The sequence below is a fragment of the Salvelinus sp. IW2-2015 genome, linkage group LG5 (assembly GCF_002910315.2).
Source record: "Salvelinus sp. IW2-2015 linkage group LG5, ASM291031v2, whole genome shotgun sequence".
Taxonomy (NCBI): Eukaryota; Metazoa; Chordata; class Actinopteri; order Salmoniformes; family Salmonidae; genus Salvelinus; species Salvelinus sp. IW2-2015.
This window is the reverse complement of record NC_036844.1, coordinates 10945888-10959104: the sequence shown is the minus strand read 5'-3', so window position 1 is coordinate 10959104 and position 13217 is coordinate 10945888. Positions and strand designations below refer to the sequence as shown.

At 44.5% G+C, this 13217-nt stretch overlaps 1 protein-coding gene across 2 annotated transcripts; it reads left to right on the top strand.

Annotated features, from left to right (window-relative positions):
* The first annotated feature begins 1191 nt into the window (after positions 1-1191).
* On the top strand, positions 1192-5541 carry LOC111963897 (zinc finger protein 703). Of its 2 annotated transcripts, XM_023987461.2 has the most exons (3): positions 1192-1487; positions 1630-2095; positions 2738-5541. In XM_023987461.2, the coding sequence occupies exons 2-3, from the start codon at positions 1847-1849 to the stop codon at positions 4292-4294; spliced, it is 1806 nt and encodes a 601-aa protein (XP_023843229.1). In that variant the 5' UTR covers positions 1192-1487; positions 1630-1846; the 3' UTR covers positions 4295-5541. The 2 variants fall into 2 exon arrangements, with proteins under 2 accessions (XP_023843229.1, XP_023843228.1); XM_023987460.2 differs by having other exon boundaries at positions 1192-2095.
* The last annotated feature ends 7676 nt before the right edge of the window (positions 5542-13217 follow it).

Here is a 13217-nt window from a genome sequence, read left to right as displayed (position 1 = left end):
CATGGTTAAGGAACATTTCTGTTCGTACGCAACATTGAAAAAAGAGGGCCCTGGTTCCCACGGCCACTAGTATTTTCTGTGTGTCTGTGTGACGTAGATGTGAAATCTGAAACCACTTCAAGATGGCTGTCCTTCCTACCAACTCCTGGTTGAACCCTACATCACAGCCACCGACAAAAAACCCATGCCTGCAGTCGTTACATTGTAGCCGGCAGGAGAGAGTGGTTTCATCATGGTAGCACATTCGTTACGTTGTAGCCAGCAGGAGAGAGTGGTTTCATCATGGTAGCACATTCACAGATCCATTCCTAGACAATAATAAAAGTTAAAAAATCACAGATATGAAACAAAAAACACTTTCGGTTTGTCATAGACGGACAATATTATTATTGATGTGAGTTCCTAACGAGCTCAGGAAGCCAAGCTAGAGCACTGTGAGACATTCACAGCGACGGGGGCAGACGTTTTTATCAATAGAGACCTTTACTAACACTAAACATACACATATTTATTTCACAGTTATAAGTAAAGTGAAATCTCATAGTTAGTCGGTTTATAATTTGATTATGCTATATTTAGAAAGCACATAAGTAATTTCAAGCTTTTTTTCGTACAGTTTCGTTGAATAGAAAATTTCATATTTTTATTATATTTGTACTGTGTACTTGAGCTTCGTCCTCAAACGTGACTACATCTCAGCAATTTATAACTATTTTGTACCAGGAAGGTGAGATTCTAACCTTTCTTTGAGTATGCAGCAGTACTAGTTATTGTTTATGGCCTCGCATGATACATTTTTTTTTTTATGTAGATAACACTTAAGGTGACATTTAGTTACATTTAACTGGTTTTAAAGTTCAAATAAGGAGACGGAGAGTAAAATGGTTGTTGAATGTCACACCTGGGGTTAGACAACGTTATTCAAAATAAACTTTATTTCACCCCTGCAGTGACCACAATAGTCACAAGAGACTAATGAATTCGGAAATCGCTTCATAGCCAGTATATCTCAGCCACAAACTTGGGTGTAGCCCATTGTATCGGTGATGCTGCTGATGAACTTCGATACAATGTCATCAATAGTGCCCCCTGTTGGTCATGTAGATGGCACACTGATACAATCAGTCATACATAAATCAACATAAATGCCATATAGGGCGCCTGTTAGAATTTTTGCATCAAAGGAAATTACATTTCGTTCTGACAGGAAGACATTTGAAAGATTATCAGAAGATGTATCTAACGCTGTGAAATACAGTGCACAGACAGTCTGTCTTCATTGGCCGAGGGGAACAATATTGCTCCGCCTTCAGTAGAAACGCAACAGCCATTCTCATTACCGATGCAGCCATCCACTGGACGGCGGCTCGCTTACTTTGAAGGTCCSCTTGTGATCGCATACACTCGAGGTACGGTCCAGTTGATGTGTAACTGCTGAACAGACGGCGACAGAGAGGGAGAGAGAGAGCAAGCTATACACTGGAGGGGTGAGAGTCCGATGTTATATGTATCGCGGCCGTCTTTTGGAAATATCTACACCTTTTCTCATTTTGGCTATACTTATTATATAACTCAATTGTATGCATCTATTTCGCTCACATTTCGATTGATGTTGCTTTTGTGAATTAGATCGCCTGGAAGAACAATTCTGGAATCGGTACCATGAGTAAAGAAGAGCCGACCGTCAACTTCTGTTTGATGAAATTGGATGGTGAATAATCAACAGACTTTCTCTCCCGGATTTTAAACTACGCTATACACTGCGCAGGGATAATTATACAATTTATTTTCTCGGGACTGTAACAAAACACTGCCCTTCTCAAACATATTTTCGTTTCCATCTCCGATGAAAGATTCCCCTGCTGGAGCTATTACGCACGAGATACGCTGCCAGACCTCGGAGCCCTGTGACGATATTGATAACTGCAGCTCGCCAACGGGCGCGTTAGTTTGTTCACCGACTCCMTTGGATCCTATTCGCCAGGCAAAGCGCCTCCCTATCCGGATACTCAAGATGTTGACGGCGCACACCGGRCACTTGCTCCACCACCCGGACTACCTGCAGCCCTTACAATCTGCACCAGTGAACATTGAGGTATTGTAATTATGTTTCTATTGCCATTGTAATTGTCACACAGATGTGTGTTGTTGTTTGACATATAGCCAATTCAAACACATTTATTCTCTCAACACTTTGGTGCGTTTTTGCGCAAACCAAGTTATTCAGCTTTTAGCCAATAATGCGCAATATATGTCCGTAGTAGGGCTTTTTATTTTCTTGATGCGTACAGTCAGGGACTTTTTAAAAAGTAGTTCCCTAACGGTCTTTACTCATAGACTACTCATAGTCCGAGTTACCGGTCCCACCATTTTTGCTTAAACTTTGTAGGCAATACACCCATTCGATAAAACTAGCCCTAGCCTACAGCGCGACACCGTTTGGCCTACTGCCAACATTTCGTAACAATGACTGTTAACAACAGTATTTATTAGTAGGCTGTTATATGAACGTTAAGGTTGTAATTCATAGAGGGGCCAAGGGGGCTGTGTTACTGGCCAAACAATTATTCACTGACAATAGACATAGACCTACAGGTCTGTCTGTCTGTCTGACTGTCTTTCTTTCTGCACCTGTATAAGTTGAGTGTGTATACATTTTTCCTTTCCACATAACCATCACATTCAACGTTGTGAAAATGGGTTAAACTTAACTTTAAGTCTTGGTTTATTTCTCCAGCTGGATGCTAAGAAGAGCCCCCTGGCCCTGCTGGCTCAGACCTGCTCCCAGATCGGCAAGCCTGACCCTCCTCCCTCCTCCAAGCTAGGCTCCATCACCTCCAACGGCCATGGTGAMAAGGACCATAATGGACGCTCCTCTTCCTCCTCCTCCAGTCACAAACTTGGGGACCACCGGCCCATAAAGGACGACAAGTCCAGCTTCAAGCCCTATAACAAAGTAGGGGGAGACAGTCGGAGGGATGGGGTTAGTAGCTCTAATAACAGCTCTGATAAAGCTGCGTTCAGGGTACCTAGTAATGGGAATGGATGTGCTAACAGTACCTCATCAGGTTCTTGTCCATCCTTTCCACCACATGCCATATCTCCCAACTCCAGGGTGAGTAGTGGCACGCCCCCTCAGCACACACAGCAGCCATCGTCCCAGACACACAGACAGAGCCAGTCGCCACATGGACAACGGAATTCCCGCTCTCAGACTCTGAATGGAGAACACAAACAGGAACAGGCCAGTCCACACAGGAACAGTAACATTAGCAGCGGCGGCCATCTTAAAAAGGAGTCGGATGTGAATAAGGTTCATTTGGACAGTCCCCAGCTGGCTAACTCCAGCCACGCCAGAGCCAGCACGAACTCCAGCACAGGCAGCTCTGAGGGAAGCCCCAGCCATGAGGGGCCCAAGGCGGACTCCCAACCACCACAGCCTYGCCTGGGCCCTGGACATATCGCTCCCATCTCCCCCTACAAGACTGGCCACTCTGTCTTCCCCATGTCATCCTCTGGAATGGGCTACCATGGCTCTGTAGTGGGTTCCTACGCCGGATATCCCCCCCAGTTTGTCCCAGGCTTGGACCCTAACAAGTCTGGTCTGGGAGGTGGGGGTGTGGGGGTGAAGCACTCCACTGGTGCCTCTCCCCCCTCCTTCATGCAGGGCTTTTGCAGGGACCCTTACTGCCTCAGCTACCCCAACGCGCCTCACCTGGGGAGCAGCAACCCCTGCATCCATGACCCCTCCTCTGCCCTCAAAACAGGCTACCCAGGCTTGGTCTACACCTCCCACCCCCTCCACTCCCTCCACCCCAGCACTATGTCTTCCAGCATCACKCCCACCRTGTCRCACCCCCTCTACACCTACGGRTTCATGCTCTCCAATGACCCCATSCCTCATGCCTGTAACTGGGTYTCGGCTGSYGGMCCRTGTGATAAACGCTTCTCCACCTCAGACGAGCTGCTYGCCCACCTGCGCACYCACACCTCRTTACCRGGAGGGATGGACAGTAAGCTKRTCTCTGCCTACCCCTCTGTCTCCTCCTCCTCTGTTGCCTCCTGCCAACTCCACCTCCCCCATCAGAGCCAGGCCTCCCTGCAGAACTCCTTCTCCCTTAGGGCTCCTCATACCTTGGGTCTGGCCCGGTACCACCCCTATGGTAAGGTCCACCTGCCCCCTGGACCTACCTCCATCCCCCTGCACTCCCTCCAGGCTGGTTCTCCTTACTACCCCCACTATGCCCTTTATAGCCAGAGACTGGGCTCAGCGTCTGCCTTGGGCTACCAGTGATCGCTCATCTCCATCCATCCACACAGTCTATTACAGTGTTTCTCCTAGCATTACTAAGCCAAGGCGGCCCGCCCCACTCCTTCCCGCCTAGCTCTGCTGCCCCCTGCCTAAAACTGCTGGGAACTCTGTGAATCCGATTTAGTTTTAATAGGAAGGTTATGGTAGCCCTGGATGAAGGTGTTTCAGGGGCCTCTGTGGGCAGGATATTCCACCTATATGGTGGAATCACTGCAATTCCATACCAAACCAGGATCCTATGGAGGAGTCCGAGAAGGGGCTGGATGCTTGCATGTCTGTACACTGCTAGGATACTGCTCTCATGAACAAGTGGATTGGACTGGACTAGTGGACATGGTACCATGCTAGGTTGTAACAGCACCACAAACCGAGCTGGTTGATAGCTGGCTGATAGCTGTTGGTAGGATGCTGTATAACACCTCATGGATCTCCTGACGTCAAGCTGGGAATAGTGATTGCAGTGGCGAGGGGACAGTGATGGCAGCCTTCAGCACTGTGGGGAGGCTGGAGGAAGACTGGGGGGAAACGAGGGGGAGAGCCGGATGCATGCTAGCTTGACCTTGAGTGTGTGCGTTTAGCTCGGTTATGGTTTTGAGATTTGTTTCTGTTCCATACATTTGCTTCTTCTCTAATTGAAAAYATACATTTTATTTATTTTTTAACTGAGCGCGTTGGCCTTCAGGTTTACTATCCAATAAATTATTTTAAATTGTTCTTACTTTTGTTATTAKATTTCAGTAATACAGTTCATTTTATCCAGGGTTGGGGTCAATTCCATTTKAATTCCAATCAATTCAGAAAGTGAACCAAATTCTAATTCCAAATTTTCCTAATTGAAAAGCATTGAAGAGAATTGGAATTTCAGTGCACTCCCTGAATTGACTGAAATTGAAGTGGAATTGACCCAAAACCTGATTTTTATCTATTATGAACAAGATATGTTTCAACACGGTAAAATAGATTTGCAAACTTCACAAGAAAAGTATATTTTGTCTTTGCAAAAAAACWACTTTGTTTTTTCCTCTGCTTCTCTGAATGAATGCCTTCTTAATTGTTTGTATAGCAGATTAYTAGTGATATTTTTTGTTAAATATTTGGGTGAATGACCTGGGTAAGGGAGGGACACAAACCCAAATACAGGAGAAACATGTTCTGTGGTGATGGCAGAGCTATCCGGTTTAAAGGGGAGGTCATATTTTGTTGAATAAATGATAATGAATATATTTCAATTCTGTCTTCATTTGTTAATCCAATTGGTTCTTTGACAGCTCATTCATCTCAATCCTTTTGKTTTGGTTCATTAGGCCATTATGACCAGCTATGTAACAATGAATCACTTAGTCTGGAGAGAACATTCAAAGACAGTGTGACTAAGAGACAAAGAATACTAGAGAATGCTTATTATACGTTGCTCTGGATAAGAATGACTGCTAAATGACTACATTTTGAATCTCTGAATGATTTGTGAATATACATATATTCAGCACGGTATTACAGTACTGTATTCAGCAGGGGCGCAACTTTCACTGTGATACAAAACGCAGCACCGGTATGCTTTAGCACCATGCGGACTCCTCAGAGCGGTCGGGTAGACCGTTTTCCGGTTTCAGCAGGCAGAATTTAGGTCCGCATGGACACCACAGAGTGTGCGGACAGGCTGTGTGAAGGAAAAGCTTCTGAAAGGCTGGCGTATAGGACCAGCACGGGACAGATGAACAGAGGCAGCTGCTGTCTGTGTTGTTCTATTTTTCTCTGAGTTGTAAAAGCAAGCAGAGCAGAAACGGTCTACTCTTTAGTTGACTGATCTAGCTGGCAAGGTAACTGCTGTTTGGCAGAAACAATTAATTTTATAACCAGTGCTGAGCTAGTAGTGTAACTGACATGTTACATTAGCTAATGTTTAATCCCCTCTTGACTGAAGTGAATGAACTAGCTGCTAGCAGCTAGTAGCTACCACAGCCAGTTCAGCTCTAGCTAGACTCTAGGTATCTGTCAGGTAGCAGTATCTAACGGCTGCTTTGTGTATGGAAATGTTTTGTAGCCTTTGTTTTGTCCCGTTTCAACGTAAGTACATTTTGTACCATTAGTACCATTAGCTAGAGTTAGCCAAATGTTGGCTAACGTTAGCTAGATCACTGACTTTAGCTATTATTTTTGCCTCAACCACACTAGACCTGAACCAGCGGCCAAACGATTGAAGACCGATATGCTGACGTTTTTTCAGTGCGATATGAGTTTTTATTAGTCAGTATAGCAATGTAACGTTATTGTTCTGTCAGTTTCTCTAGCTAATTCCATYCTTTTCACACTGACACGGTATAAACAGCTCCACAGGCTTCATTGTCATGGTTCACAGTCAGTACACAACACTATGCTCATCATGTCTTAGCGGGATCAGATGACAGGTGTCCCAGCAGGGTCAGACAGCGAGGGAAGACCAGTCTATGGAGCTCAGGTGAATATTGCAGTATATAAAAATCAGTGAAATTCTGGGATCTGGGAATAATGGTCATTCCAATTATTTAATCATTGATTCTATCCATGGACAATATAATGTATAAATGTACACCAAGGTAAGTCTTTGTCATGCCTCATCTGAGCAGGATCATAGGGTGACAGGGGTCTGTCTCATCAGGGTCAGGCAGCCAGSYAAGCCAGTCTGTGATGCACTGAGGTGAACTTTTGCAGATACAACAATTTATTCTCGCTGTGRAGCAAACACTGGACAAGCAAGAAGCGTCAAAGCTTGAAACTATTTTAAGGCAGTCTGACAAACCTCTGAAGTTGATTTCCAAACTGTATTTAGGATTGATATTGGCTTTTCCCGATGACACAAACCACAAACGTGTGGAAGACCTGGTAGATGCTATTGATGATAATGCATGGATACAGATATGTTTGAATGCCCAGTCATGTTCATATCATCTCAGAAATGAATTACTGCAGTTGAAGACCATCCATAGAACGTACTATATATGCCTGTGAAATGGAATTACATGCACTCAGACATGTCATTCCTCTGCTGGATGTGTAACACAGTAAAGGGGACATATTTGCATATGTTATGGTSTTGTGAAGGCTGGCTGAATTCTGACAAAGAGTATGTACTTTTATCTCAGCATGTCTACAGGTTCTCCCTTCTCCCGGTTTTTGTTTGCTTGGAAATGTTGATACTGGAGACTGTTATCAGAAGAAACTGTATAACCAAGCATTTATACAGTAGCAGCTAAGAACTGGAGTGGCATTAATTGGACGGTTGGTTATCCTCCCACAYTGYATGGAAGAAATGTCAGGTTACTAGATTTGATTTATTACAAGATTAAGGGTATACTGTGCAACTTTCATAAGGTCTGGGTGCCTTATATGGAATATGGTARGACAAAAGGAGTCTMTATTYAAAACATGCCCACGTCAGGGAAGATACCTATTTYYGCWATCCCTAGCTGCTGGGCTGCTCAGTCCTGTCCCTGGGGGTCTGCRYTKKTGTGGGTTGTCACTCTGGCCTTGGCCTAACACACCCKAAACCAATAATGAATGTTTCACTAAGATCCTAATGTTGAGTGGGGTGTGTTGGGTTGGGGCTCTGCAGGGCCGTGMACCCCTAGGGCCAGGACGGGGCYACCCAGCTATATTGTGTGCAAGTWAAAAGAGCTCTACAGTACCATTGAGCCTATGATATGAATTACACTGAACAAAAATATAGTTCAGTCTTATCAATCACTTAAACATAGTTAATGATCTTTTACCTAACCTGATGACTGTGGGCATTTTTGCAATTTTTGTTGTTGTTCTAAATAGAGATGACTAAGGACCATGGGTCATATTAGATTGTGTAGAAATGCAGAAAATTWGCTTTAGATGCCCCCAGAAATGGGAGGACCCCCAGACCCCCCGCCAAGACATGCCCTCCCCCCACTTCTTAAACCAAAGTGTCTCCCCTTGTATTCAGCAGTTTTTGTTGACATTTCAGAAGGTGAACTCTATGTCCTAGTTTAGCTGTACATACAGTGCATTTGGAAAGGATTCAAACCCCACCACCCTTTTCCACATTTTGTTACATTACAGCCTCATTCAAAAATGTGTTAATTACATTTGTTTCATCATCAAACTACACACAATACCCCATAATTAGAATTTTTGCAAATGTATAAAAAATAAAAACAGAAATACCTTATTTACATAAGTATTCAGACCCTTTGCTATGAGACTCGAAATTGAGTTCAGGTGCATCCAGTTTCCGTTGATTAATCTTGAGATGTTTCTACATCTTCCTCTGTGGTAAATTCAATTGATTGAACATGATTTGGAAAGGCATAAACCTGTCTATATAAGGTCCCACAGTTGACAGTGCAAGTCACAGCAAAAACCAAGCCATGAGGTCGAAGTAATTGTCTGTAGAGCTCCGAGACAGGATTGTGTCGAGGCACAGATCTGTGGAAGGGACCAAAAAAATTCTGCAGCATTGAAGGTCCCCAAGAACAAAGTTGCCTCCATCATTCTTAAATGGAAGAAGTTTGGAACCACCAAGACTCTTCCTAGAGCTGACCTCCCAGCCAAACTGACAAATCGAGGGAGAAGGGCCTTGGTCAGGGAGGTGACTAAGAACCCAATGGTCACTCTGACAGAGCTCCAYAGTTCCTTTGTGGAGATGGGAGTTTTCCTTCTGGAAGGTTCTATCTGTGCAGCCCTCCACCATGGTAGAGTGGACAGACAGAAGCCACTCCTCAGTAAAAGGCACATGACAGCCCGCTTGGAGTTTGCCAAAAGGCACCTAAAGGACTCAGACCATGAGAAACAAGATTCTCTGGTGTGATGAAACKAAAATTGAAATCTTTGGCCTGAATGCCAAGCATCACGTCTGGAGGAAACCTAGCACCGTCCCTACGGTGAAGCATGGTGGTGGCAGCATCATGCTGTGGGGATGTTTTTCAGAGGCAGTGACTGGGAGACTAGTCAGGAWTGAGGGAAAGATGAACGGAGCAAAGTACAGAGAGATCCTTGATGAAAACCTGCTCCAGACCTCATACTAGTGCGAAGGTTCACCTTCCAACAAGACAACGACTCTAAGCACACAGCCAAGACAACGCAGGAGTGGCTTCGGGACCAGTCTCTGAATGTCCTTGAGTGGCCAAGCCATAGCCCGGACTTGAACCCGATCGAACATCTCTGGAGAGACCTGAAAATAGCTGTGCAGTGATGCCCCCCATCCAACCTGTCAGAGCTTGAGAGAGGATCTGCGACAGGACTCCGCGACAAGACTCCGCGACAAGCTCCGGCTGGCCTTCATCAACACTCCCTGTCCCTCACTGCCCCTGGTCCCATATCCTTGGACTTCGTCACATGCCTCCCTCTGTCAGATGGCAACACCACCATCCTTATGGTAGTGGACAGGTTTTCCAAAGCCACCCATTTTATTCCCCTTCCTAAGTTGCCCTCAGCTAAGGAGATGGCCCAGCTCATGGTGCAGCAAGTCTTCTGGATCCATGAACTGCCGGTCGACATGGTCTCCAATCGCGGTTCTCGTCCCGATTCTGGAAGGCGTTCTGCACCCTCATTGGGTCGTCCGCCAGCCTGTCCTCTGGTTTTCATCCCCAGTCTAACGGCCAGTCGGAGCGAGCCAAACAGGACCTGGAGATGACTCTTCGCTTCCTTGACTCCACCAAACCCACCACCTGGAGCCAGCAACTCGTGTGGGTGGAATATGCCCGCAACACCCTTCCCTGTTGTGCTACGGGTCTTTCGCCTTTTGAGTGTTCCCTGGGATATCTGCCCCTGTCAGCATACCTTCTGTCCAGATGTCCGTCGCTGTTGCCGTACCTGGAAGAGAGCCCAAGACCACCTCCAGGTATCGGTGACAGGCGGACCGCCACTGAACCCCCGATCCCCGCAACCGTCTTGGGCCGAYGGTATGGCTGTCCACTCGGGATCTGCCKCTKSGGGTGGAGTCCCGCAAACTRCCCCCCCGTTTTATCAGGCCTTTCCCTCTTTCTCTCTAAGMTCCTAAGCCCCTCTACTGTTCGCCTTCTGTTGCCCCACTCTCTCTGTATACATCCCACTTTTAATGTGTCTAGAAATAAATCTGTCTCACAGCTGTTTGTCTCCTCTTTCCACACCTTGATCTTTTTCACCTGTCTTGTGCTTGTCTCCACCCCCCACCAGGTGTCTCTCATTTGTCCACATTATCTCCTGTGTATTAATAACTGCATTTTCTGTTTGTCTGTTGCCAGTTCGTCTTGTCAAGTCCTACCAGCGTGTTCCCAGGTTTCCCGTGCTCTAGTTTCTGTTTTTCTTAGTCTTCCCAGTTCTGACCTTTCTGCCTGTCCTGATCCTGCCCGCCGTCCAGAACCTGTCTGACTCTGATTTGGATTATGACCCTTTGCCTGCCTTGATTTACATTTTGCATGCCCCTTGAACTATAATAAACTCAGACTTGTACTATCTSGCTCCTGTGTTTGCGTCTGGGTCTTAGCCTYAGCSCTGATACTTTTTTCATTAATTAGGCTGTCATGGACAATGTGGACACAGATATAAAAAAAAACAATATTATATGTGAATACATGATTACCTATTAATTACAGAAGATGCCAGTACCTTTGRAAAATTACTGGTAGCTTTGCAACCCTACTGCAGACTAACCCAGGAAGTGTGTATTGATTTTCTGACTCCCAAGGCCCTGCCAGGATCTGGTATTCCTGTGTTCTCTTCATCACAGCAGACATAGCCAACTTCTTCTTTCATCACTTTGAAAGACAGTCACAATTTCACCTTGTATAAGAATAAGAGCTGTGAGATTCTTTAAATGTGAAATACCAAAATGCCACCAACCCTCTGAATGTTTGAGAACAAATGTATAGGGCATAACTCTGTACACTCTTAGAATTTTCTTGCGATCTAGAATCCAAGAGTTCTTAGGCTGTCCTCAAAGGAGAACCCTTTGAAGAACCCTTTTTGGATCCAGGTAGAAACAGTGGTGGTAAAAGTATTCAATTGTTATACTAAAAGTAAAATTGAAGATACTTTAATAGAAAAGGACTGAAGTGAAAGTCACCCATTAAAGTACTACTTGAGTAAATGTCAAATTATTTGGTTTTAAATATACTTAAGTATCAAAAGTAAATGTAATTGATAAAATATACTTAAGTATCAAAAGTAAAGTATAAATCATTGGAAATTCCTTATATTCAGCAAACCAGACAGCACAATTTTCTTATTTACAGATACTGTAATGTACAGATACTGAAAAAAACTACCTCTCTGGGATATGTGGGACGGTASCGTCCCACTTGGCCAAAATCCAGAAAAATGTTGCYTGCCAAATTCAAAAATATTACTATAAAAATCAAACTTTCATTAAATCACACATGTAAGATACCAAATTAAAGCTACACTCGTTGTGAATCCAGCCGACATGTCAGATTTCAAAAAGGCTTTACGGCGAAAGCATAAGATGCTATTATCTGATGATAGCACAACAGTAAACAAAGAGAGTGTAGCATATTTCAACCCTGCAGGCACAACACAAAACGAAMAAATAAAATATAAATCATGCCTTACCTTTGACGAGCTTCTTTTGTTGGCACTCCAATATGTCCCATAAACATCACAAATGGTCCTTTTGTTCAATTCATTCCGTCCATATATATACAAAATGTCCATTTATTTGGCGCGTTTGATCCAGAAAAAAACAGCTTCCAATTTTCCAACATTTCAAACTACTTTTGTAATAGAACTGTAGGTATTTCTAAATGTTAATAATCGATCAAATTGAAGACTATCTGTGTTCAATACAGGAAGACAACAAACTGACGCTACTTTTCGAGTCATGCGCCTCTCTCAAAAAGTACACTTCAAGTGACACTCGTTCAAGATGGCCGTACTTCTTCATCACACAAAGGAATAACCTCAACCAATTTCCAAAGACTGGTGACATCCAGTGGAAGCGGTAGGAACTGCAAACAAGTCAATTAGAAACCTAGTATCCCAATGAAAACTCATTGAACAGACAGTGACTTAAAAAAAAAAAAATCTGAATGGTTTATCCTCTGGGTTTTGCCTGCTACATAAGTTCTGTTATACTCACAGACATGATTCAAACAGTGTATTACTATGCATATCTTATATTCTGGGGATGAGTAGAAGGAAGTTGAAATTGGGCACGCTATTTATCCAAAAGTGAAAATGCTGCCCCCTATCCTAGAGAAGTTTTAAGTAGTACTTTCAACTATTTTTACTTCAGTATTTTACACCACTAGGCTTAAGTACTTTACACCACCCTTTTGCTTCCAGGTAGAACACTGGTAGGGCAGAGGAAGACAGACAAGCCTTTGTCAGTGTGCATTGTGTGCCAGGTGATATTGTTCTACAGACTGTCCCAACAAGGTGATGGAGGATTTGGGTGTTCTTTACCTTCAGCTAGTGTTCCACAGACAGACAGACAGACAGACAGACTCATTGTGATGTTAATGAAAGGGTCCATTTTTGCAGCATATGAGCTTGTTCTCCACCCGCTGAATTTGAGTTCAAGCCTCCTCTACGTCTGTTTAAAGTCCAGATAGGCATCAGAGCTAAACTGTGACTGTCTGGTCATGTTCAGGATAAGGCCCTGTCCATCTCTCAGGTTACAGCAACTCAGTGTGTGATTGYCAGAGGTAATATGCTGTTTCCTGGTTACGTGACACATTGGGGCCCTGTCGGAGTATAGATGACCCACAGTGGTCAGTCACAGTCCTGACAGGCAGACTCACCGGGTCACAACACCCTGTTACTGTGGAAACCCTAGAACCCGCTCCCGTTTCCAGTGTCTTCCAATTGGCTCTTTCAATCCCTCTGACACATCTCTGCAAACCCTCCCCACCCACGTACCGTAGCTGTACAAGCTAATGTGTTCTGAGTCACCCAGTAAACA